At 54.1% G+C, this 25,657-nt stretch overlaps 3 protein-coding genes across 5 annotated transcripts; 1 reads left to right on the forward strand and 2 right to left on the reverse strand.

Moving 5' to 3' along the window:
* Nucleotides 1-245: 245 nt before the first annotated feature.
* Nucleotides 246-2,828, forward strand: SAC3D1 (SAC3 domain containing 1). Its single transcript, XM_081153503.1, has 3 exons — nucleotides 246-461; nucleotides 619-1,198; nucleotides 2,228-2,828. The coding sequence occupies exons 1-3, from the start codon at nucleotides 435-437 to the stop codon at nucleotides 2,728-2,730; spliced, it is 1,110 nt and encodes a 369-aa protein (XP_081009629.1). The 5' UTR covers nucleotides 246-434; the 3' UTR covers nucleotides 2,731-2,828.
* NAALADL1 (N-acetylated alpha-linked acidic dipeptidase like 1) lies at nucleotides 2,826-11,798 on the reverse strand (the record flags this gene model as incomplete). Its single annotated transcript, XM_081153452.1, has 18 exons — nucleotides 2,826-3,490; nucleotides 3,780-3,872; nucleotides 3,982-4,069; nucleotides 4,145-4,318; nucleotides 4,401-4,482; nucleotides 5,446-5,536; nucleotides 5,622-5,713; nucleotides 5,936-6,003; nucleotides 6,087-6,150; nucleotides 6,231-6,316; nucleotides 7,213-7,332; nucleotides 7,469-7,554; nucleotides 8,525-8,626; nucleotides 8,728-9,011; nucleotides 10,614-10,736; nucleotides 11,136-11,257; nucleotides 11,342-11,514; nucleotides 11,599-11,798. The coding sequence occupies 18 exons, from the start codon at nucleotides 11,796-11,798 to the stop codon at nucleotides 3,304-3,306; spliced, it is 2,235 nt and encodes a 744-aa protein (XP_081009578.1). The 3' UTR covers nucleotides 2,826-3,303.
* Nucleotides 11,799-20,139: 8,341 nt separating this feature from the next.
* CDCA5 (cell division cycle associated 5) lies at nucleotides 20,140-25,613 on the reverse strand. Of its 3 annotated transcripts, none has more exons than XM_081153530.1 (6): nucleotides 25,460-25,613; nucleotides 25,178-25,272; nucleotides 25,034-25,099; nucleotides 24,920-24,955; nucleotides 21,977-22,411; nucleotides 20,140-21,786 (listed from the first exon to the last, which is right to left on the reverse strand). In XM_081153530.1, the coding sequence occupies exons 1-6, from the start codon at nucleotides 25,503-25,505 to the stop codon at nucleotides 21,706-21,708; spliced, it is 759 nt and encodes a 252-aa protein (XP_081009656.1). In that variant the 5' UTR covers nucleotides 25,506-25,613; the 3' UTR covers nucleotides 20,140-21,705. The 3 variants fall into 3 exon arrangements, with proteins under 3 accessions (XP_081009656.1, XP_081009655.1, XP_081009654.1); XM_081153529.1 differs by having other exon boundaries at nucleotides 24,920-24,973; nucleotides 25,460-25,604; XM_081153528.1 differs by having other exon boundaries at nucleotides 24,920-25,099; nucleotides 25,460-25,604.
* Nucleotides 25,614-25,657: the final 44 nt, after the last annotated feature.

Here is a 25,657-nt window from a genome sequence, read left to right on the forward strand (position 1 = left end):
CAGGGAAACAGTGGAGAATGGCAGTAACGCTGAGCGGGGCAGCTTACTGGTCAAAAGGGAGGGCGGAGAGGAACCTAGAGCGGGGCATCCGTCTGCGCAGATGGGTGCCCGAGGCCAAGCGCTGACCCTTCGGTACCTGGACCCTGGGGAGGCGTGGCTCCGCCCCTGCCCGCCCTGCTGCAAGGCGATTGGTTGCGGGAGGAACTACAAAACGGTGCATTATGGGAGTGGCCCGGCTGTGCGCTGCGCATTATGGGGCCATTTGCGGGTCCTGAGCGTGCGTTACCGGTAGCGGCGCTGATCTACAACGCAGTGCATCTCGGGAGGCCTGCTGGATGTGCGCCGCGCATTATGGGGCGATTTGCGGGTCCTGAGCGTGCGTTACCGGTAGCGGCGCTGAACTACAGCGCAGTGCATCTCGGGAGGCCTGCTGGATGCTTTGTGGGAAGTCACAGGACTCGGTGAGAGGTCGGCGGTTGCCTGCGGGCGGCGGGGACGCTTGTACCTGCCCAGTACTGTCCCAGTCTCCGCCGGCCACGGCGTGCCCCCCTCCCCGCAGAATGGGGCGACGGGCCGCCGCTGCCCTCGGGATGCTGAGCGCCCACCCTCTCCCCCCAGCCCACCATGCCCGGCTACGAGCTGCCCGTGGGCACATGCCCGGACATGTGCCCGGCGGCCGAGCGCGCCCGACGGGAAGAGGAGGGCCGCCTGCATCGCTTCGAGGTGGCGCCGGGGTGCTTCGGCAAACGGCCCCGCGCTGACCCGCAGCGCGCGGTGAAGGAGTACAGTCGCCCGGCCGCCGGCAAGGCCCGGCCCCAGCCGAGTCTGCTGCGTCCGCCGTCCGTGCTGCTGGCCACCGTGCGCTATTTGGCCGGTGAGGTGGCGGATCGCACCGATGCATCCCGCGCGGAGGTGGCCGGCTTCGTGGCGGACCGGCTGCGCGCCGTGCGTCTGGACCTGGCCCTGCAGAGTGCGGGCGACGCCGAGTCGGTGGTGGTGCTGGAGGCGGCGCTGGCTGTGCTGCTGGCCGTGGTGGCGCGGTTCCGGCCCAATGCAGCGTACGGGCCAGTGGACCCGGTGCTGCTGCAGGCTCAGGTGCAGGAGGGCTTCGGTTCGCTGCGGCGCTGCTACGCGCGGAGCGCCGGGCCACACCCCCGCCAGCCCTTTTTCCAGGGTCTCTTTCTGCTCTATAACCTGGGTGAGTCGGAGTCCCACCGGCGGGACAGAACGCCGGGGCGGGGAACCCTGCGTGTGGACAGTGGATGCCAGGAAGGAAAGAGAAGCTTTAAAATCTCATCTTAGCCTTCTCCCCATCCCTGCCTCTTAAATGTGTCAAGTCAAAGCACAAGATCCACCAACCCCCGTCATAGGCCCTCAGGCCTGTCCCTTCCCATTTCTGGGTCTCAGTTTTCTCCTGAAAGAAGTGGAGGGGATGGGGTTGGAACAGGAAAGTTGGCCTAGATAGTGATTTTCAAACTTTTTTACCCTGCAATTAGTGTGATAAAGCATCCAAGAACACATATGCATACGAATATATCTGAGACATAAGTGTCAAGACTTCTGTGGGTGGATGGTGCATTCTAATAAGTTCTAGTATATTTAAATGTAAGATGCTGTTGACTTCACAACCCACTAATGTGTCAGAAGCCTCAGTTTACAGAAGTAACCAAAGGTTCCAAGTGTCCATGATTCTTCTGGAAGGGAAGCAGGGGCAGTAGCTCCTCGAGGAAATGGCCTTACCAGAGAGACAGGGGAAGGTGTGGTGGAGCTGGTGCCCTGATCTGTGGGCAGGTAGGGCAGTGGAGAAAGGGCTGGGTTTCAGGTCAGAAAACTTGGATTTGATTGGATCTGGTTCTACTACATATGAACTATAGGACCGTCTCAGGCAAGTCGTTAAATTATCTGGGTCTTTTTCTCTCATCCACAAACACTGCCTCACTCTATTATGAGGACCCAGACTGTTTGAAGGGGCAACCTCCAGCAACTCATTCAGATATGGCTCAGGAAGGGCTGATGGGAAAAAGTGAAGTGAAAGTGGACTTGGCTAGAGGAGATGCACGGCCAGAGCGGGTTGGTAGGCAGGACTGGGGAGGGAGGTGGGCTTGGTGGAGGATTGGAGCCCCAGTAAGCTCAGATGGGTGGAGGAGGCATAAGGGGATGGAGTGGAAGGTGGGCCTGATCCTGGAAGGACTCATCCAGTTCTCATCCCCGCTTCCCACCCTCACAGGCTCAGTAGAGGCCCTTCATGAGGTTCTGCAGCTGCCAGCTACCCTGCGTTCCTGCCCAGCCCTACGCACAGCCCTGGCTGTGGATGCAGCCTTCCGCGAAGGCAATGCCGCCCGCCTATTCCGCCTGCTCCGGACCCTGCCATACCTGCAGAGTTGCGCAGTGCAGTGCCATGTGGGCCATGCCCGCCGCAGAGCCCTGGCCCACCTTGCTCGTGCCCTGAGCACCCCCAAGGGCCAAACCTTACCCCTGGGATTCATGGTCCACCTGCTGGCCCTGGATGGGCTTGAGGAGGCACGGGACCTGTGCCAGGCCCATGGACTGCCCTTGGATGGACAGGATAGAGTTGTGTTCCTGAGGGGTCACTACACTGAGGAAGGGCTGCCACCTGCTGGGACCTGCAAAGTGTTGGTGGGGAGCAAGCTTGGAGGACGCACCCTGGAGGAAGTAGTCATGGCAGAGGAGGAAGATGAGGGTGAGGACAGATCCAAGTCCCAGGCATGAGGAGGGGCTGTGCAGTCTCCCAGAGCCCGGGGCTGGGTCTGAGCACTCAGGTTTCTTTTTTTCATGATTCCCACACAATAAAAGGAACTTGTTTTGTAGGGACAATAGTGCGACTTGATTTATTTGGGGAAGGGCAAGGAGAAGTTGAGAAAATACTGGGGGTATGAGGGTAGAAGAACCCAGAGTGGGCAAGGCTCTGTTTACCCTGGACCTCAGTTTCCCTGCTGGTCCCTGAGCGGTGGCCCTGGTGGACTCTGAGCTGGCATCTAATGTTGGCATTATGTATCCTATCCTCACCCACCCACTTCCAAGAGCAATTGAGGGTTTTACCATCCCCACCTCCTGTCCTGTCAACCAAGAGCCAGAATGAGGGAGACTCATCCAGGGCTTGTCACTCCCCTCAGGTGACCACAGCTGGTAGGACCCTGAGCTGTTGCCCCAGAAGCTTGAGAGGATCCCATGGTCGTGACCTCTCTTGGCATCGGGGAAGACTGGGACACACCCAAAGAAAATTGGAATGGGAGAGGGTTAGGATAAAGGGTGGTGGTGGGAGCTGAGGAAGGAGGGCTGGGGTCAGAGGTCAGCCACAGGCCTCAGGGTAGCTGCTGCACCCTCCAGGGCCACCACCACAATGCTGAGCTGCCTCTGCACCTCAGCCCAGGCTGCAGATCCTGGGTCTGTGTTCATGGCCCTGGAACAGGCATTTGCCAGGCCTGGGAATGTGGCTACGGAGCTGGTACGAGGTGCCCAGAGCACATGGCTAACGGGAGAAATAGGGGAGGCTCAGGGTCATTCAAGGGCCAGAAACGAGGGAAGCTTCAGCCTGGTACTGCCTCAGCTCCTGTATATAGCTCAGCACAAAAGCACCTCCCACTCACTAAAAGCTGCGCACTTACAGTGGTGGTAGATTAGATTCTAGTCCCAGGGTCACCTTGACTGATTTGCCTCCCCTCCTTTGGGCCTGAGTCCCCTAAAGGCCAGTGAAATGTTGACATTCTCCTTCCTCAGTGCCCATTACCCAGCCTCCCAAGAGTTTTGGGACAGCTCACCTATAGTAGCGTTCCTCTGGGAAGGCTCGAGGATTCAGGAAGGCCCGTTCCAAGAGCATCAGCTGGTCATTGAGCATCCGTACCTGCAGGGGGCTGGAGGTGGCAGGACCTGCTGGTCACTCGAGCCAGCAGCCCAGCTGCCAGCCTGCATGTTGCCCTGGATACCACCCTCCCAGACACCTGGCTTGCTGCCCTTGCTCACTCGAAGGTGTCCTTCTGCAGCGCTGATATGTATCGGACCAAGGCCACAGCTGCCCTCTCAAAGTTCTCCACTGCAGTTACCAGAGGCCCTGTGGGGTACAGCCAGCATCTTAGCCCCTGGAGTGTAGGCTTCCCTGTGCCTCAATGTCAGGGGGTCTCCATACCCAGGCTGGTGTTGTGCTGCTCCAGCAGGGCCCCAAGGTCCTGCTGGGCAGCCTGCAGGAAGCTTCGGAGAGTCTCACTGTAGTCACTGACGTTGAGAGGCAGGAAAAGGCTGTCACTGAGACGAAGAAGCACATTCCCCGCTGTCCGGGCCACAGCCTGGTGGCTGCTGAAGTCTGCAGAGAGGGTGACAAGGCCAGGGCTCAGTTTTCAGCCCATCCTCCTCCAGCCTCAGGATGCCATTGCCCCTCTCCTTACCAGGGTCCACAAACTTGTCCACATAACCGAAGGTGTCAAAAGCTGTATGGTAGGTGGGGTAGATCCGGGCGGAGGTCTTGCTCTGGGGGAACAAAGTCCAGAGGTGATAGGCTGGAGATGGGAAGTGGGAGGAGGTGTACCTACAGTGAGCTACAATGTAGGGATGTTAACTCGAGTCACTGCTCCATCCATGAGGTAGCTTCTAGAATTCCCACTTTATGGAGGAAGAAACTGACGCTCAGAAAGGGTACGTAACCTGCCTGACATCACACAGCTAATACGTGGCAGAGCTGGGTCAGGTGTGTTTCCCGTTTCACATGAAGAAGAGCCTGGAGCTTTGAAGTTAGGCAGGATTTAAATCCAGCTTCACTAACCAGGAGCAATGTGGCCATGAAGGGGAGAAACTGCTTTTGGAGACACAGGCTGGGTACTCTGCATCCCTTATCGCATTTCACTCACACCAATGCCATGAATCATCCCTGTTTTATACTTTATTCTGAGATAAATGCTTTTTTCACATTTTAAGATCTCTGGAGCCCGGCCGGGCATGGCTCAGCGGTTGAGCGTCGACCTAGCATCCAGGCGATTGGGATTCAATTCCCAGTCGGGGCACATGCCCAACTTGTGGGCTCGGGGGCGTGCAGGAGGCAGCCGATCAATGACTCTCTCATCACTGATGTTTCTATCTCTCTCCCTCTCCTTTCCTCTCTCTGAAATCAATAAAGATATATTTAAAAAAAAAAAAAATCTCTGGAATCAGGACGCTTCTTACAGTCAGTGTTACCCTACACCTAACTGGCAGTGGAGTTTTCCCCCTCCTGAATAGTGCATATTATAATAGTGCATCTTAAAATCAGTATTATCTTCAAATTGATAAATTAGATGAGCATAAGCAGATTCTCAGAGAAGTTAAGAAACTTGGCTGAGGTGGCAATTACTGAGTGATGGAGCCCGATTCAGACTGCACTAGAGAAGCCTGAAGGAGAGGAGGGGGCTGGCTGCTGGAGTAAAGTATTGGAGCTGGAAGAGGAGGGGTGCCTCTCACCCGGTCATAGGTGTAGGCGATGTCCATGGAGGAGATGCCCAGGAAGTGAATGAAGGGGGCATAGTCGCTGCCAGCACCCAGAGAGCCCAAGCTGCGTAAAGAAAGATGGGCTAGAGGCTGCAGGGCCAGTCCTCCCATCCAGAGCCCCGGTCCTGGGCCCCGAACCCCGGGCTCACCTGGGGACCAGGCCGTACACTGGGCTGCTACGGTTGAAATAGCGGATCCAGTTGTCGTAGATGCTGAGGCTGCCGGGGCCCGGTGCGGAGATCTGACCAGGGGAATCTAGTTTTGGGGCTGGCCCCTCCCCAGACCCAACAATTAACGGGTCCCCTGCCCGGCCCACCAGAATCTCCAGCCAACGCTCAGTCGTGCGTGTCCTACAAGGCCAGCCCCACGTCTCAGTCCATCCTCCAGCCCCTACAAGTAGTTCCAGCCCCGCCCACCTCTGTAGCCCCGCCCCCGGCCGTCAGCCCCGCCCCGCCCCTTTCACCTGTTTGGCTGCTGAGAAGATGACGCTTTGGACCGGGGGCGTCCCCTGAGCCCTCAGGGTGGCGTTGGCTGTGGGAGGACCAGGGAAAGGCTCTACCAGGGCTCCAGCCCCTTAATTTCCCCCTCCTCAGTCAGCCCTGTCGCCCCCATACCAAACACCGAGATATCCACGTTGATGTAGGCCACCGTGCGCTCCTGCAGCTTGCTGAAGAACTCCTGCGGGTGGGGGGCGACGTCAGCCTGGCACTGCCCTGCCGGGGGATCCCCTTGATCCCCGACCCTGGAGGCTCTCTCACCTCCGTGAATTCTGTGGAGCCAATGAGCCCAAACTCCTCTGCCCCCCAGCTCGCAAACACGATGGATCTGCGGGGACGCCAGGTGCCTGGGGGAGGGAACAAAGGGCTGGAGGGCAGGGGACCCGGGATCCTGGGGTCACTCACAGAAAGACTGGGGACACGGAGAGTTCGGAGGGTAGCCCTTGACAAGAGGTAGGTCCTGGCACCTCTCCAGACAAGCCTTCCGGGAGGCTTCATCCCCCTTTTCCAGCCTCCTTCCTCTACTGTGACACCCCAACATTGCCCCCAACACCAGCCTCCCTCAGGCAGGTGGTCCGTTTGCTAGATGCCCTGCCTCCCTCTTCCCTATAGGCATGCGTTAGAAGGCCTCCTGAACCCCCCTCCAGCTCCCTTCTCCATGCATCCTAGGAAAAACTGGCCCACAACCTTCACCTGGTGACAATACATTCACGTTCTCCTTTTCCTGAACTGCCCTCTGACTTGCACCTGCAAAGCCCCTCAGGTATGTTCCTTTACAGCACGGATCACAGCTGTCATTCCATGTAGGAACTCTGGGGTGTTCACTGTGGGACCTCCCCTGCTTAGAACTGGCCTGACATGCAGTAGACACCGACGTATCTGTTGAGTTAATGACTGTCATCCCTGCCTCAACTGCGCGGAGGCTCCCGGAGGGCAGAGCCTGGGCACTGCCTTGCTCACAGCAGCATCTGGGCCTCGTCCCATCCAGGAACACAGCGGGCTCTCAGAAGCTACCGTACGAATCAATCAATGGTCCGTACGAATTAATCACTGGGCCACTGGAAACCAGGGCTGGTGTCCGTGCGTGCCTGACCCCAGGGCCCTCAGGCTTGGCGCAAGCGGGCACTGGAGAATGAGAGTGGGGAGGTGGGACAGGATGTCCTGCCCGAGCCAGGAAGGAGTGGGTTTGGAGGTCACCTCCCAGGGGGGGGAGTCCCTGGACCAGGGGAGGGGGCGGCCTCACCCTTCTTCAGCAGGGTCCCCAGGACGCGGGAGAGCTCCAGGAGGACAGCAGTGCCGCTGCTGGGGTCCACGGCCCCGTGCACCCAGCTGTCCCGGTGGTTCCCATACAGCACGTAGCGGTCTGGCGGGAGGAGTAGAGTCAGAAACTAGGGGAGACGGCGGGGTCTGCGTGCCAGGCGGAGGGGGCGTGGTCAGGGCGCTCGAGCGGGGCGAGTCCTGAGGGCGCAGGGAGCAGGGAGCCGCGAGGGGGCGCTCACCGGGCTCCACAGCCCCTCGGATGATCCCTAGGACATTGGAGGAGTTCCGCAGCTGCCGGCGGTTGTGAACGCTCACGTTCACCTGGCTGGGGGCGTGAAGGGAAGACAGTGTTCGCCCTGCTCACTACCCCTGACCCCTAGCGCCCCACTCTCTGCCCCCAGTGCAGGAGAAACTGAGGCCCAGAGCAGAATGGGGCAGGGCAAGATCACCTGCCCATGGTACCAGGAGAGGCAGCAAGGCTGGAGCGCAGCTCTTCTGATTCCTGTTCTCCTTGTCACTGGTTCACTGGCTCACCCGCTCAGTAAGTACTTACCAGATACTTAGTGTACCTCGGCTCCGCGCTGGGCTCTGGGCAATGATGGACATGGACCCGCCTTCCTCTCCACCCTGCCACCCCCATCCCTGAGCCAGACAGACCACGAGGAAGTGAACAACTGCGGTTGACCTGTGAGTGTGAGAGGCTACCTGGTGGCAGGTAGGGAGGTTAGTGCAGGCCAGGAATGGCAGGAGCGACAGAGGGAACAGCAAGTGCCCAGACCCTGATTTGGGAATGAGCTTGGTGTGTTCAAGAGAGGGGCAGCTGGCTCTGGCCAGTGTGGCTCAGTGGTTAGAGTGTCGGCCTGAACACGAAAGGGTCATGGGTTAGATTCCCAGTCAAGGGAACATGTCTGGGCTGCAGGTTCAATCCCTAGCCGGTTTGGGGGAAACTAATTGATGTGTCTCTCTCACATCGATGTCTCTCTCTCTCTCTCCCTCTCTCCCTCCCACTCTCTAAAAATCAATGGAAAAAATATCCTCGGGTGAGGAGGGTATGGCTGGAGAGTGAAGGTCTGAGATAAGGTCAGGGGGACCCCATAGGAATTTGTAGGCCATACAGCTGTTTCACTGGTTCCCCCAAAGACAAGACAGATAGTTTTGGAGACAGGGGAGGGTTTGGGAGAGAGAAGAAAGGGAAAGGCCAGGCCTTGAAGTGGGCAGAAGGGAAACTCAGGGTCAGGGAAGCATAACAAGGGAAGGGGAGAAGAGAGTTGAGGCGAGAGGGGGCCCCATCTCACCTGCCTGCAAAGGCACCATCAGGCTTGAAGCCGGGCCCCAACTTGTAGTCACAGCCCAGTGCTCCCTGCCAGGCATCCAGAGCCAGGGGTCCTTGGAGGTTACTGGGGAGGAGGGGGAGAGCCTTCAGAGCAAATATGGATATGGGGGTTGACGTCTGGAGGCTTTTGGAGGACGGACAGAAGACCCCAGGGCACAAGCTCACCAGAGAAGGACTTCGGCATCCTCAAAGCCAATGGGCTGAATGGGAATTGGGGGGAATCCGGAGACAGTGGCAGGGTCCAGGCGAAAGGAGGAGGGATTGGCTGGAAGGTAGGGAGTCAGGGGATCCCCAAAATACTCATAGTAGGAGCCTCGCTCCACCCCAGAGGGAGGCAGGTGCCAGGAGTGCGGGAAGGTCTCATTGGGCAAGCTGTGCCCATCATTGATGTCTGCGGGGTCTGTGTACACCAGCACCGCAGCCACCTCGTGCTCGGCAGCGTTCACAGCCTGCAGGAGGAAGCGTGAGGGAGGGGTGAGGAGGATGCACCCCCTGTCTTGCTCGCTGTGGACCCGGGACAGATCCGTCTTCACAATGGCAGGGTGATGTTTGCCCAAGTCATTTATTGCAGTGCTGCTTGAGGTAGCAAAAGACTGCTGGGCACAGGCAGGCCGGTGCTTATGGGGGCGGGGGCTGGTTGAATAAATGGAGCATCCTACAAGGGAATACTATGCAGCTGTATCAAAGGACAAGGCAGTGCTGGCCCGCCCAAGTTCGCAAGAGCACCGTTCACAATAGCCAAAAGGTAGAAGCAGCCCAAGTGTCCACCGACGGGTGGATGGACACGCAGAATGTGGTACGTAACATGCAAGGGACTTTTACTCAGCCTCCGAAAGGAAGGAGATTCTGATACACTGATGAACCTTGAAAACATTATGCTAAGGGAGATGAGCAGGCATAAAAGGACAAATATCGAATAATTCCTCTTATATGAGAGACCAAGAACAGGCAAATTCATAGACACAGGAAGTTGAATAGAGGTTAGCAGGGGCATGAGGGAGGAAGAAGAGTTGGTGTTTAACCAGGACAGCTTCACTGGGAACGGATGGTGGTGACGACTGCCCGAGTTTGTGAATGTTCTTAATGCCACTGATGGTTAAAATAGTAAATTTTGTCACAGTTATTTTGTCACAATAAAAACAAAACAGTACCTTTAAAAAGGGCGGAAGAAGAACAGAGTTTATGTACCAACTGAGGGTGACTTCCAGGGTCTTAAGGTGAAGAAAGCACTTCCCAGAACAGTGGGTCTACTCTGCCGCTTGCATGTCAAAGGAGGGGAAGAAGAGGGGTGTTCATAGGGGCTTCTCCCTGAGGAGACTGGGTAGACAGCCCAGAAACTGGAAGAGTGGCGACCTCTGGGGGATGGGATCACAGAACTTTTCCACTTTACACAGGTTTTTTTAAACTGGAAATTTCATCACGCCTGCCCTCCCCCCCCCCTTTATTCTGTTCTGTTCTTTCTTTCCTTTTTCTTTTTTTCAGCTCTTATCATGGGCGCTACTTTAAAAACTGTGATCAGCACACATAAAATTTCCTATCTTAACCATTTTAAAGTAGACAGTTCAGGGGTATTAAATACATCCATATTACTGTGCAGCCATCACCACCATCCATCTCTGGAGCTCTTTTCATCTTGCAGATCTGAAATTCTGTATCCATTAGACACTAACTCTCGCTCACTCTGTACCTGTTTGTATTTTTATAAATTTAAAACCTGAGACATGTAATATTTAGTCAGAATTTCTCATTGAAAAGAAGCAGGTTGTGGGGAGGGCAACTGGAGGTATTTAAGTTGAATATTTGGAAGCACTACTTTACAGGAGGAGTTAGACTCCCACATTATCAAAGCTGAAAATTTTGCCTAATTCCTTTATTTCCTGAGGCTCAGAGAGGTTAGGGGAGGCATCCAAGGTCACACAGAACATCAGCGGTGTATCAAAAATACAGCTTGGCCTCCCGCTCAGTGCTGCTGCTTCCCATCCCCTTACTGCCTCATGTCCCCTGTTGGGCCCTCTCCCCACCCAGCGCCCTGCACTGGGGGTGCTGCTCACCTTGGCCCCGCGTCCTACACCCCCGTAGCGGGTCAGGGCGATGGTGCCTTTGAGTGGGATGCCCTGGGCCTGTAGCTCCTTAAAGTCTTCTTTTGTGCCCCGGTTGGCATAGACGAGGAGGCCCTGGTCCCAAGAGGAAGTGATCCTTAGAGCCAGGCCCAGGGCAGATGGAGTGCAAAAAGAGAGGGAAAGCTGAGTGGCAGGGTAAAGGGTTTAGATTCTGTTTCCCCACCTCCCCGAGAACGTGTAAGTTCCCCAAGGACAGTCCCGCCTGGTTTCCTCTGTGTCCAGGTACTCTCTACCTGGCCTCGCCTTGAGCGGAGGCCATTAGCATTTGTTGAGTGACTGAGTGATGGGGGAAAGAAGAAGCCATGGAGTGTGGAGGTGAGTAAATTCTGGGGGGGGGGAGCTGAGCCCCCGTTGAGGCATATTTCAACTGCCCCTGGGTCAGGACAGGAGAAGCTGGAGTGGGAGCCAGGGGGAGCTGGGCCATGGCGGTGGGGAGGTGTGTTCTAGGCCCACCTGTGGGGTTCCGGGGGGAGCATAGGCAGCATAGGGCGGCACCACATCAGGCCCCCCCTGCTCCCCAGTCAGGTTCCTTTCACTCTGGCGACAGGAGAAGAGGATGTCTCCAGTGGGACCCACTGTGGAAGGGGAGCAGTATCAGGACTGGGCCCCACGGCACCCCACTCCACAGCATCCCTAAGCCAGAGCAGGCAGGACCTCACCAACGACCACACGGTTAGGCTGCTCCCGACTGGGGAACGACAGCAGCACTTCGTACGTGGACGCCTCAGCCGAGTCCAGACCTGACTCTGGGTCCTGCCAGCGCCGCAGCAGCAGCTGCACCAGAGCCTCATCCTGGGGGCTGGAGGCCAGGTGCGGCTCCCTGGAGAGCTCTCTGCAGGGCGGGCACAGGGAGGGGCAGGCCAGGGTCAGGGAGGGGCTCTGGCAAACAGCAGGGCCAGGTAGGTAAGCCTCTCACCTGAGATTCTCCCGGATCCTGTTGGCATCCAGCTCTCTCATAACGGTCTCAAGGATCTCTGGGTCCAGGTCCTGGAAGACTGAGGCACTGGAGGCTGGCGGGTTGGCTCCTTTGGGGATGGCAAAGTGGCCCAGGATGATCCCCAGCCCCAAGAGGGCAGCAGCCCCCAGGACCCCCCCAAGCACCTTCACCCACTGCATCCTCTGGAGTCTTGGCCAGCCAGGGTGGCTTCTTATAGATGGGGTGTCAGGCCTAGTTAACCATTACCCCAGGATGGCCCTGCCCTTTGCCTCCTGTCGGGGAAAGTGAGGGAGCATCCTGCAGGGAGGGCCAGGAGCTGTTCACATCACCTCGGTGTCTGTGTCATTCACCTGGAGAAGACCTCCAGGGGCATCACATCTACACAGGGACACTGAGGCCCAAAGAGGGACCAAGGTGTCTCAGTAAAACAGAGACCAAGCCAGAACTCAGAGCCCCTATGTCCAGAGTAGGGCTGGCCAACTACCCATCATCCTGCCTCTGTCCCCTCGGTGTCTTTTGATCCCAGCACATTGGGCACTGGTTGCTTGAGCAGGTGTGAGTTCAAATCCCATCCTTCCTTGACATAAGCTGTGTGACCTTGAGCTGTTCACTTAGCTTCTCTGAGCCTGTTTTCTTAACTGTAAAATAGGATAATAGAACCTTTTTCACAAAACTGTATTTCTGTTTTCATTGAACAAAACCACATCTGTAGAAATATCTAGCCCAGTGTCTGGCACATAGTAGAAGCTCAGTACATTTTAGCCACTCCTGCTTCACCTGACCCCTTAAAATGCAAAGTCTGGGGCTAAAGGAAGAAGGGGAACCCAGGAGAATTCTTTGTATCCAGCCTGCAGGGGTCCCAGCTTATGGGGGTAAGGGGAACTCTTAGAAAGGGAGACTATTCCAGAGGACAGAAGGAAGCCCACACTTGCTTGGCAATGTGGCTTCCTCTTCCATCCCTGCCCTTATCTGGAATCCATTCATCTGTTCCCCATCTTTCCACCTATTTATCCACTACCCACCCTTGTATCTATCCACCCACCCACTTTCCTATCTGCCCATCCACTCCCCCTCCCATCCATCTATCCATCCACCCACCCTCCATTTATTCACTCCATCACTTACACCTGCAAGCATCATTGATGCATTTAACTCTATGCCAGATCCATGCCAGGCCCTAAGGAAGCAAAGGTGGCCAGGAACTTCAGTCCAGCAGGGGACACAGGCTTTGGACTCAACCATGTGGGAAGTGCCCCTACAGGAGGAGGGCCAGTGTGTTCCCAGTGAGGAGAGTAAGGAATTCTGTCTAGGAAGGACCATTAGAGGGGATCTTCCAAGGATGAGCAGGAATTCAGCATGGAGAGAGGACAAGGGACCGGCCATCTGTACAGATGGCCTAGCATGTGCAAAGGCTGGGGGGGAGAGAGAGAGAGAGAGAGAGAGAGAGAGAGAGAGAGAGAGAGAGAGAGAGAGACACCAAGTACTCAGCACAAATACTGAGCCTCTTCCAGACCTCACAGAGAGCCAGGCAGAACTGGGAAGGTCCCTGGGGCTCAGGATGACTCCTCCCACCTCCCATGTTTATCCTGCCTTGGCTCCCAGCCAGGCTGCAGCCCACTAATAGGCCCAAGGATACCTGAAGAGCTAGGGGAGCTGGGCCATGATGGACTTAGTGCTTGTGTGTGCACACACGTGAGTGTGTGTATGTGTACATGCACAAGCACGTGCATGGGTGTGATTTACCGCCCCCTCCACCTGCCCCATGCCCCACCATGCCCATCTTCCCTTGTGCTGCTGGTCAGGAGGGTTTGCATGTTAGCATGGGAGGACTGGAGGTGGGGGGTAGTGTGATCAGCGGCTTCAGGGCCATACACCAGGAAGCCACCATTCTTGTTCTTGGTGAGGTGATTATCAGCACCCAGGATATTGACCTTGGATCTTATCAGAAGCCTGTTTTGTGGAGAGCACACACATTCTTTATGAGGACACAGAAGGACTATTACCACCAGGAAGGCAGTGGGACGCTAAGGTCAGCTGATAAATTGAGAGACATGGTAATGACACCACCAGGCAGCAGCTTTATGGTCCTGCCCCAACCCTCTCTAGAAGGACTTAGTCCCTTGAATATGTGAAGTCACAAACATGACATCTTTTTTAAAAAAATGTTTTTATTGATTTTAGACAGAGGATGGAAGAGGGATAGAGAGAAACATCGATGTGAGAGAGCAACGTGGATTGGCTGCCTCCTGCTTGCTCCCTACTGGGGAACCAAACCTACAACCCCAGCATGTGCCCTGACCAGGAATTGAACCAGTGATTTCTTGGTTCACAGGTTGATGCTCAACCACTGAGCCACCCCAGCTGGGCACAGGACATCTGGACAAGAGTATATGACAGCTGAGTGGGTGACTCTACCTAAGTGTAATGTGTATGTGAGAGAGAGAGAGAGGGAGAGAGACACCCCAGAACTCTGGCTCAGGCTGTGGGAGTCAGCTGGTGTCTACAATGCTATAGGCACCAGACATTAATTTGATCAATTTTCCTTCCCCCATCTTAGCTGAGTGGGTGGTGTGGCCCGTTCCTCAACATTTTTTAAAATCATTCATTTGTTTATCCTTACCCGAGGAGTGAGGATATTTCCCCATTGATTTTTAGAGAGAGGAGAGAGAAACATAATGAGAGACACAGCGATTGGTTGCCTCCTGCATGATCCCCACTACCCAACTGGGGTAGGGATCGAACCTGCAGCCCAGGTATGTGCCCTTGACCTGGAATTGAACCCATGACCCTCTGGTACACAGGCCAACACTCTAACCACTGAGCCATGCTGGCCAGGGCTGTGTCAGTTTCCTGTATTTTCATTTTTAAAATTATTATTATTATTTTTTTTTAAATATATCTTTATTTATTTCATAGAGAGGAAAGGAGAGGGAGAGAGAGAGAGAGAGGGAGAGAGAGAGAGAAACATCAATGATGAGAGAGTCATTGATCGGCTGCTTCCTGCATGCCCCCAAGTGGGGATCGAGCCTGCAACTCGGGCACGTGCCCTGACCGGGAATCGAACCACGATCTCCTGGATCCTAGGTCAACACTCAACTGCTGAGCCATGCCTGGCCCGGCATTAATTATTATTTTTTAAAAATATGTCTATTGATTTCAGAGATAGGGAGAAACGTCAATGATGAGAGAGCCATTGATCGGCTGCCTCCTGCACGCTCCCTGCCGAGGATCGAGCCCGCAGACCAGGCCTGTGCGCTGACTAGGAATCAAACCTCTATCTCCTGGATCCTAGGTGGATGCTCAACTGCTGAGCCATGCCTGGCCGGGCTCTTATGTTCTCATTTAAACTGGCTTTGTAATCTTGCTAGCTATTATCTTTCTCATTAAGGAGTTTAAAAATAAACACAAACAGCCCTAGCTGGTTTGGTTCAGTGGTTAGAGCGCTGGCAGGCAGACTGGAGAGTCCTGGGTTCGATTCTGGCCAAGGGCACGTACCTTGGTTGCAGGCTCAATCCCTGGCCCCCAGGATGTGTTTGGGAGGCAACCAATCAATGTGTCTCTATCACATCGAGGCTTCTCTCTCCTCTCTCTCTCTCTCCCCCCTTCCACCCCCTGAAAAGCAATGGAAAAAATGTCCTTGTTGAGGATTAAAAAATAATAATTAAAAAGAAAAACAAGAACAAACAAAAAACTGAAGTACAGTCCTTGTCTAGTTGTATGGGAATTATTTCTAAGTTTTTGAATATTCTACCTGTTCTCTCTCTCTCTCCCCTCACATCAAGAATCATGGGACAACTAGAAAGGCTCCCTGGGACTAGACAGATGCTGAGGGCAGCAAGGCTGGTGGGCATAAGCCCTGAGGGCACATGGGTGGCCAGGGAACAGTGACCACAGCTGAGAGCTCAGGCAGCCAGTCCTGAGGAAGATAAGGGGGAGGGGCTGTGGCCCAGGACAAAGAGAGCCTTATAGATGGAGTGAGGCCTCAAGGGAGGTCCCAGGGGGCCCTAGCTGGAGGTTGGGGGTGGGTGGGCGTGGAGATTCAAATTTCAGATGCATCTCTAGCCTGAAGGGTTTTGGGCCCTTGTAGAGCTCGCACTAATATGCCCCCCCCCCATCCCCATTTCCTGACTTACAAAGGGGAAGAGACTTACCCAGCGGGGTCACACAGTGGGAGGCAGTTCTTGCCCCTCCCTAGTACACCTGCACTTTGGAGTCAGACCTGGTGCCTCCATCATCTTCAAAAGGGGGTGCGGCCCCTTCCAGTCCTGCCCCAGCGCTTATCACAGGTACATTGACCTTGGGGCTGACACTAACCAGGCCTGGAACCTCCTCTGGGTTGGGAGCAGCTCAGAACCAGCAAACCCAGGGAGGTGGGGAGACATCAGAGGGCAGTCCAGGGACCAAGCTCAGTTTAGAGCTGGTGGTCTCCTGCTCCACCCGATTTTCAGGGCACACAGACACACTGAGGAGCCTCTGCTGGGCTGTGGGGAAGTTTATTGCTGTTGGAGTGGCTTTCTGAGGAGATGTCCAGTCTCTGGCCTCGGGCCGTCCAAGGCTGCCATTGGTTTCTGTGGTCATGGGCAGTGGCAGGCTACGGGGTGAGCAATGCTGCCTTCTGGGTGCTGGCTTGTTGCAGGCAAGGGGAAAGAGGTGTGCCCTCCCTCACCACTCGCCATGGGGCTGCCCGTCCACCTGAAACAGCCCTGCTTCCTGGACAGCCTTCCCTTCTTCCTGGACAGTCTTTACTTCCTCCCTCAGGATCTCATACAACAAGCTGGGCTAGAATAAAGGGTTGCAGGGGCCAGAGGTGGGTAACTGACCTGGGCAGGACTGTGTGCAGTTCCCCAGCACGGGAGCTGGGCTGGGAGGCAGGAAGGAGGCTTGGAAAAGGAAGGGGGTCCTGGGCTGAGGGTTTTACCAGGTTTTGCAGCTTCTCCCCCAAGGCCAGGTTATCTGCTTGAATACTGCTCAGCGACTCCTGAAGCCTAGGGTTGAAAGACGCCTCCTCAGTCCCCAGGCTCTTGTTCTAGGCAGCCCCACCCCCCATAAGCTGTGTGACCTGGCACAGCCACCTGAGACAGGGGTTTCACCCAAAGCCCCCAGTCTTGTTTAGGGGTACCAGTTTTGCCACCCCAAACTTGCCTTTTGGGGTACTGATTTTAAAGCTGGTTAAGAAACAATGGACTCAGAAACTTTGATCCTCCCCTTACTTGCTTAAAGGAAGTTGCACAGAAAAACCTGCTTAAAGGAAGGGAACTGTGCAAGGCCTGTCCCATTGTTTCTGGGTGGCCCAGCAAGGATTGGTTTACCAAATGCTTGCTCCTGCTCATCTCCCTGAATTGCCTACATTCCCTTTGAAGTCCCAGACCCCTGCCTGCCTCTCCTTAGTCCAGAATGGCACATTAACCTCTAACCAGTGTATCTCCGGGTCTCACCTCTTAGGCTCCCCCGCATGTACATCGGTAATAAATTTTGGACATTTTTGCCTGTTAATCTGTCTCATGTTAATCTGATTATTAGCCCAGCTAGAAGTTATTTTTTGCACCCTCATATTGTCCTGGCAAAGCCATAGGTGAGAAGGGCAGGCTGCTTCATCACACAGGTGGCATAGAAAGCGCCCAAGGTCCTCTTTGCAAGGGGGCAGCAAAGGGCTAGCCACTCCACCCCACTGGGCTGCAGTGGGATTGCGACAAGATTCTGTGGGATTCTTGTGTGGAATTGGCGCTGCCTGAGCACTCTGAGTCAGCTGTGTCTGAACAAAAGCGCTGACCACTCAGAACCATGGCCTTGAGAGCCCACGTGCGGCCCTGGGGAAATGGTATCACACCTTCCCCACACCCAGCATAGACCTCTGTCTCCAAGGAGATATCTGACCCTGGCATTATCACAGATAGACAAACAGTCATGGGATCATGCAGACCCAAGCTCCAGAGCCTGACATGCAGAGAACAGAACCCCTCTACCACAGGCCAAACTACCCCTCAAGTTCTTGAACAATTAAAGTTGGGGTCCCTAATAGGCAGCCTTATAGATTGCCCAATAACCAGGCCTGTGGGCACACAGTCAATTGATGGGGAAGAGCTGTGGCCCCCACACCTGTGGGGCGGGTCCCACCATATGAGAAGGAAATTGATGCTTGGGAGGGATAAACCTTCTGGCCGGCAAGGAGGTCATCCAGAGTAGAAAAGGGAGGAGGGAAGGAAGAGGGCAAGTGAAGGTGCAAACTCGCAGCCCCCAAGCCCCAGGCCCTGGCCTCCCTGGGGAAAAACGCTGTGACCCACCTGCTCAGACCTGGCTCACCTCATGCAAGCATTCTGCAAATGGCTAATTTCCTTCAAGGTTTGCTGGGCGCCCCAGTCTTCCTCATCCAAGAACCGGCTCTCCTGGATCGCCAAGTCCCTAGGATGGGTTTGCAGTGAGGGTAGGACTGGAGGACCAATAGGCTGGGAGAGAATGGAGTGGTCAGACGCCAGGGGGCAGCCCAAGGCCTAGGCTCCTTCAGTCCTATCTGCCCACCCAGGCTGAGTCCTGGCCCAGGTCTGAGTGTTAATATGGGGTGGGATGGGGGGGACAGGGAGAAGCACCTTTGGCCTCCCTCACCTTCACACTCACACAGCCTTACTCTTTAGGGTCTTTCGGCTCAGGGGGCTCCACTTCGCTCAGGAGTGTAAACAGGAACTTGACCGTGGGTTCTGGTTGGAGGCCCAGCTTTGGCTCTGAAGAAGGTGGCTTTGGCAGAGGTGTCATGGTGACCAAAGCAGCATGAGGCTGGCAGTCAAGTGGCATGAGGCTGGCACACTCTGGATCGATGGCTGGGAGTTCAGATCTCCACTCAGGCGGGGAAAGAATTTCTCCAGGCTTCCTGCCGCCCCTGCCTGTCACCTCCGTGCCCAACTCCCCAGAGACCTGAGGGTCTTCCAGTTTCTGCTCAACAGGCTGCACCACTGGCTCCTCAATGGGCTTAGAATGGGCTCTTCGTCTGCCCAGGGGAGACTGAGGAAGACAGAAGCCCAGCTGGTGAGCCACCTCCATCATCCCACAGCCTCCCCTTTCCAGCCTCATCTGGTTTTCATGGGCAGCCTCCAGCCTGGAGTCTCCACCACCAGTTCCGTCCCTGCAAATGCCAGGGTTGGGGGTGGGGTTTGGAGGGTGGAATGGCACTATTTAATGGAATCCTATACAAGTGGAAAATCCCTCATTTTTGGTATAGAAATCATCTATCAGTTGGACATTGAAGAGCAATTAATGTGGCATTGAAGACCCTCCATTATGGACACCATTGGTTCTAACCGACATACTAGTCCACCATCCCTGAACAAGCCTCTGCTCAGACCAGCCAGGAGCCTCGCTTCCCGACACCATCCCAAACCTTCCCTGGTGCCATACTCTTGTCTATGATGTTCACCTCTCCCATTCCTGCCCCCTTCTGCAATCTGAATTCAGCCTATGCTTTTTTCTGCTGAGCAAACTTGCCTCCCCCCGGGACACCCCCCCCCCCCCGCCAGGTCTGCAGTGGAGCCAGAGCTGGGCTGAGCCTGAGAATGCCCCTGAGGTGATATGAGAGGTCCCACCAAGGAAGCTTGAAATAGCAGCTTCTCCCCAAATCACAGAAAATCTTGTCAATAGATGGAATTGACACCATTTTTCTCTCAGATTTTTCAGAATCTTGTGCATCTTCTGGCAAAATGATGGGGGACAATCCAATTAAAGGACAAATGGTGACCTCAGATGTGTCCCTCACACTGAGTTCTACTCAGGCTCTGACAGGCTGTGGGTTGTGGGGGGATTCCACGAATGTGCTCTCTACGTTACACCGAACCTTTCCAGATGGCCTATATATCACCATTCCTGTCCACAGGACGTGAGTAGAACCTCCATGGTCCGCAGTGCCCACAGAGGGGACCATAACTCAGACTCACAAAGCTCCAGGGTAGTGCCAATTCTGAGGCAGGGAGCTGCTCTGGGTGAGGGAAGGAGGTAGTAGGCAGGTGTGGGGAGGCTGTGGAAACTTAAGAATTTAAAGGCCTTGATTTGCTGTCTAGAAGGCAAGGACAAGTGTAAAGAGATCTGACGGAAGACTGGTTTGTGCCACCTGCATGGAGTTGCATGCATATCTACATCTTTGACTAGCTCCCAGGGGCTTCTGCACCCACTGCTGTAGAGCATCCTGGCGGGGCCAGTGTAAGGAGCGGGCTCTTTCACAGTAACCTGACGGAAACAAAGGCTGGACTCGGGATGAGGGGGAGGGTTCGTTCCCAGACACTTGATGAAGCTCTTAGCTGCCTCACTCCAGACCTGACTTCTTTCCTTCTGGAACAGCAGGGGATGGGGCTCCCCTTGAGACCTCCTATGCAGGTAGCCCTGTCTTAGAGGAATGGGTGTGAGCAGCTGGACAGGAAAACAGACATGGGGGGTAGGGGACAACCCTGTGACACAGCCCAAAGATGGCTAGCTTCCAGGGCCTCACACCATCAGCTCTGCCTTTGACCCAATGAAAGAAACACAATCTCCAAGCAGAAAGAAACTCTTCAACCAGATTTATTTAAAAAAAAAAAAGAAACCCCAATTTTCCCTTGAACTCCACATTCTTAGTTTTTCAGGACCAGAAAGGTTTGAAGCAATGACATCAATTCAACATCATCTGGCTACTCCTGATTCTGCAGGACTAAGACAATTCCCAGGAGTCCAGCCCATCCAAGCCAGTGAGGACAAGAATTCTTCGGGTGTGGCCCAGCTCAAGGGCATCTGGCCCACCCTGACAAAGGGGCTTGCTTGCAGGGTCTGACAAAGCACAAAGCGTTGAACAGGTAATCTGGGGCCCCCAGGCATTATAAAGAGCTTAATCAGCGCAGTTTCAGGTAACCTAACCAAACACTCATCTTCTGACACTGCTATCCTTAAGACCCTCCACTGTCCTCTTACCCTCTACTTCCACAAACCTGTAAATGTGCAAAGGTTCAACAACATGGGGGATGGTGCAAATTGTGGTTGGGGAGCCTATGAAAGCACACCTTTTACCAGCATTGAGAAAAGAGAAATGGGGGGTGAGGAGTGAGGTTCCCTGAAGACAATGTGATCCCTCCCTGCCCCCTAGCTCAACTCCTGGCACCTGCCTCAGGCAGTGCCCTCATGTGAGAGGGCACTAAGGAAGCTATAGGTTAAAACTGCTATCAACCCCTGCCCCTTCTGTAAAGTGAGAAAAGCCTCCTAGAACTTTCCGAGTGTAGCTGCAAAATGCTGCTGGGACTGTTCAACCTATACATTTTTTGTTCCAGAACTGGGCAGACTCTGTGCACTTTAGTTTGTAAGAAACAGGTGTGCATGACAAAATGGGTCACCTCCTGCCATAGGCCCCTTCTCAGCCCTCTGCAGGTGTCTAGTTCAGATGTACCCTTTGCCCCATGCAGCCAGCACTCCATCAGCCTGGTGTTTAACCAAATACCTCAACAGCAGAACACAGAACTATAAAATACAACACCTATGGTCTGAGACCAACTGAGGCTTTCCACTCTCCTTCTAAACCTGACTCTACTGGCCGAGTGTCCAGTTTCTTCCTGAAATAGAACTGTCCCAATCCACGAATTCTCTCTTGAACCATCTACAAAATCTAAGACAAAACCCAAGCCACCAACAGAAGGCAACTCAACAGAGGGAGCCCGAGGCTGCTCTGGCTGGTGGTGCCTGTTTCTGTTGGGGCTGGCACAGAGCAGCCACATTCCCCAGACGGCAGAGATGCTCTCACCCACAATCCCCAGCCCTGTAACCTCCTCTGGCAGGGCCAGTGATTCTCCCTCCCTAGTTTGTGTACCAACTGGAAAGTGGCCAGAACACTACAGGAGGTAGGGAGGAGACGAGGGTGGGTCACTGACTAGAGCCAGGACACCTGGCCATGTGAGCCCTATTTCCTACAGCTGCCATGGGTGCTGCCACTGTGCAAACACTCAGGAGACAGACCTCATGTGTCGCAACAGCACATGCACAGGTAACAAGGCCAAGGAAGGGGACCCCAAGTGTCTTTTCTACAGGAAAAAGAGGCTATGTACAGGGGGAAGAGGAGAGTCTGGCTAGGTGCACCCCAGTTTCATCTCATTCAACCAGGAGATCAAACTGCTCAGCAGCTTCAAACTCAGCATTCATGGCCGCGGCCCACTCATCCAGCTCCGATTTCTGGGGGAAGAGAAATGGGGGGCAGGTGAGTGGGGAAGAGGGCATGTTGGCTGGAGCATGTCTACCCACACCCTGCACACAAGCTCCATCTTTCCCCCAAAACAGCCAGAGCTGAGCCCTGGCTCAGCATGTGTTCAGTGTCTCCCAGTGTGTGTGTGACGGCAGAGGAAGGCCCCTGCCCCTCACTCACCAGGATCTCCGGCACCTTCTTCTTCTTCCTTTTCTCTTTCACTGGTGGGGAGATTCCGGGGAGAGTCGTGTCCGGGATCCAGGGGTCCACAGGGACCCTGGGGACCTCGATTAACTTTGAACACACCAGAGGCGAGACTCCGGCCAAGTCTTCTTTCCCTGGCAGCCCCTTGAAGCCAAAGTAGGATGGGCGGCCTGGGGTGGAGGTGGAGGCACAGTGAAGGGTGTCCAGGCGGCTGTAGGATCGCCTGACTTTCTTAGACATTTCCAAGTCCCTGGTGTCCAGGTCTCCTTCCCTGGAGTTTGACTCAACATTTGGGCTGTACAGCACAGGAGTGGGGGCGGGGGTGGCAGGGACACTACATGTCTTGAAGATGTCCTCCCCAGTAGGCTTCTTGGTAGGAGGGTGGTTTTCTTTCTCCAAGAAAAAAGCAATCTGTACCAGGACAGAAGAGAATGCCTCCGTTACTCAGCTCCATTACCTACTTCCAGAGGGACCCATAGGACACTTTTAAAAGGAAAAGAGGACACAGGTCAAGTAAGAAATCAGACGCTGAAACAGATGTGGGGACGGGAAGAAAAGAACAATTGGCCATTGCTTCTGCGGAAGTGTGTTTCTGTGACGCAAGAAGACTTGCCAGCACCTGCTGGTGCTGCAAACTGTCTCCAAAATGTGACCGGAATCTAGCCCCCTCTAACTGATGCAAGCCCCCCATTACCTGTCATCCAGGCCAGTCCAACAACCTTCTTTTTGTTTTTTAACCCTCACCAAGGATATAGTTATTTCCCATTGGTTTTTAGAGAGTGGGAGGGAGGGGCATCGATGTGAGAGAGACACATCAATTGGTTGCCCCAAATGGGGCCCAGGATCAAACCTGTAACCCAAGTACACGTCCTTGACCAGGAATCGAACCTGAGATCCTTTGGTGCACAGGCAGACACTAACCACTGAGCAACACAGGCCAGGGCAATCACTATCTTGCTAAGACTCTCCAAAGGCTGCCCACAGAGCCAAGGACAAGAAGTCCAAGCTCCAGCCTGGCCGGCATGGCTCAGTGGTGGAGCATCGACCTACGATCCAGGAGATCGTGGTTCAATTCCTGGTCAGGACACATGCCTGTATTGCGGGCTCAATCCCCAGTGGGGGCGTGTAGGAGGCAGCCGATCAATGACTCTCACTGATGTTTCTCTCTCTCTCTCCCCCTCTCCCTCTCTCTCTCTGAAATAAAAGACATATTTAAAAAAGAAAAAATACAAGCTCCCGAGGCTGGCTTTCATGCCTCATCAAGATTTGTTCTGGTTTAGCACACTCCCTCCCTGACAAGGTCTCCTGCGGACAACCAAACACGCTCATGCTCCCCAAACCTCATGGTGTGTGTGGGTGTGTGGGTGTGTGTGTGTGTGTGTGTGTGTGTGTACTCCAGGTCTCTATAATACAGCTTCCTTTCACAGGTATATTCCTACTTGTCTGTAAAGATTTAAGACTCAGTTAAAACATTTCTTCTGTGAAATGCCCCTGAGCCATCTGGTCTAGGTGAGGTGCACTTCATAGCAGCTAGTTCTTTCCATATTGCAGTCCCCAGCATACAATTGTTATCACTTGTTCATTTGACTTTCTCCCCACTAGACTGTCAACCCTATGAGCTCCCAAAAAGTTAGCATTTCTTGGGCAAAGGACTTAAATATATACTTCTCCAGAGGACATACGGATGGCCAAGAGACACATGAGAAAATGCTCGACGTCGCTAATCATCAGAGAGATGCAAATTAAAACCACAATGAGGTATCACTTCACACATGTCAGAATGGCTGCCATCAACAAATCAACAAACAACATGTGCTGGCGAGGGTGTGGAGAAAGAGGAACCCTAGTACACTGCTGGTGGGAATGCAGACTGGTGCAACCACTATGGCAAACAGTATAGAGGTTCCTCAAAAAATTAAAAATGGAGCTGCCGTTCGACCCAGTGATTCCACTCCTAGGAATGTATCCTAAGAATCCTGAAACATTCATCAGAAAGGATATATGTACTCCAATGTTCATAGCAGCACAGTTTACAATAGCTAAGATCTGGAAACAGCCCAAGTGCCCATCAGTAGATGAGTGGATAAAAAAGCTGTGGGACATTTACACCATGGAATACTACGCAGCTGTAAAGAAGAAGAATCTCATGCCCTTTGGGACAGTATAGATGGACCTGGAGAATATTAAGCTAAGTGAAATAAGCCAAGCAGTGAAAGACAAATATCACATGATCTCGCTTATATGTGGAATCTGAAGAACTTAATAAACTGGTGAACAGAACAGATTCAATGACATGGAAGCATAGATGAGATTGATGAATGTCAGAGGGATGAAGGAGGGCGGGTGGGTGGAGGGGGAGAGAGTAACCAAAGAATTTATGTGCATATATACACAACCCAAGGACATGGACAATGGTGGGGAGAGGGACTGGGGAGGGGGAAGGAACGGGGTGGAACGGGTCATTGGGGAGAAAAAGGGACATCTGTAATATTTTAAACAATAGTAAAATTTAAAATAAATAAATAAATAAAATAAAATAAAATAAAATAAGAAGTTAGCATTTCTCATTCATTATATTTTCAGGCACAACATCTTCGCTGCTGCTAAGACTGTAAACAAATGTACATATAACTTATCTTACAACAACCATATATAAAAACTGAGAACAAGATGGAGCAAAAAGAAAGAGCAGTTGGGACACAGTTCAACTTTTAAAGGAAAATAGTAGAGGATACCAGGGCATCAAAACCTAATAAGTTTCTAGGCGTAAGCAAGATTGGCAATGCATGCAGGTGTCGAAAGGCAAGCTCAAAATACTGCAAAACAGCTCCCCGAGCAGATGCGAGCAGACACTATGCCCCATCCCAGCTCTAGAATGTCCTGGATTCCACCCAACAAAGCAGATGAAAATGAACTCACCCTAGGGCTCCTTCGAGGTGAGTAGACAGATGGGATCTGTGGAGACAACAGTAACTGATCACATAGCGGGCCCCCAAATTTGCTCCCCCCACCAACCCCTCTCTCAGACCTCACCTCTACAGTATGGGCCACGATCTTCTTCAAGACGATGGGCTTTCTGGCTGGAGTCGCATGAGGTGCCTGGAGAGGAGGGATGACCATGAGTTCCATATTAGCCCAGGGGCCTCTAGGGAAGGAACTGAGGAACCCCGGGCTCACCTTCGGCCAGATTTCAGGGAGGGTATTGGGAAGATCGGAGCCTGATTTCCGCTGGGACCTCCGCAGAGACTGAGTAGCAAGTGAGGCCCTCGGCCCTGGAGAAAAAAAAGTTAGGAGATAGGGGAGGACTCTCTACCTCAGAGTCTGGAGCGCAGGTTCTGGAAGAGAGCGGCAGAAGGTTCCCAAATAGGCCCGCTGGAGGAGCCTTCCCCGAGGGCCTTCCTCACGGGTCTGCGCCCCTCAAACGCCTGGGCCCCTCTCTCCCGCGCGCCCTCCGCTCACCGGAGCCCTGGGCGGCCCCGCCGGACCGCGTTCGCCTCTCGGACATATCTAGCCTTGGTCTCGACCTTCTCCGCGCCGCCACCGCGGGTGGTGAGGCTCGCGCCAACCTCAAGGCTTTTCCGAAACAGTAACGTTCGAACTACCCGCCTGGCCTGAGAGGAAGCGGAAATGACGTAGGGCGTGAGGGTGTCTGTGGTC

Source organism: Miniopterus schreibersii (genome assembly GCF_964146895.1).
Source record: "Miniopterus schreibersii genome assembly, chromosome: 12".
NCBI classification, from domain to species: domain Eukaryota; kingdom Metazoa; phylum Chordata; class Mammalia; order Chiroptera; family Miniopteridae; genus Miniopterus; species Miniopterus schreibersii.

Excerpts from the sequence above, each read along its gene's own strand:
- SAC3D1 (XM_081153503.1), top strand. The coding sequence starts at position 435 with ATGCTTTGTGGGAAGTCACAGGACTCG. Across the intron at positions 462-618 it reads GTGGGAAGTCACAGGACTCG|CCCACCATGCCCGGCTACGA; the intron begins GTGAGAGGTCGG and ends CTCTCCCCCCAG. Across the intron at positions 1,199-2,227 it reads CTTTCTGCTCTATAACCTGG|GCTCAGTAGAGGCCCTTCAT; the intron begins GTGAGTCGGAGT and ends CCACCCTCACAG.
- CDCA5 (XM_081153528.1), bottom strand. The coding sequence starts at position 25,505 with ATGTCCGAGAGGCGAACGCGGTCCGGCGGGGCCGCCCAGGGCTCCG. Across the intron at positions 25,100-25,177 it reads TCCCTGAAATCTGGCCGAAG|GCACCTCATGCGACTCCAGC; the intron begins GTGAGCCCGGGG and ends CCTCCTCTCCAG. Across the intron at positions 21,787-21,976 it reads AGAAGGTGCCGGAGATCCTG|AAATCGGAGCTGGATGAGTG; the intron begins GTGAGTGAGGGG and ends CTCTTCCCCCAG.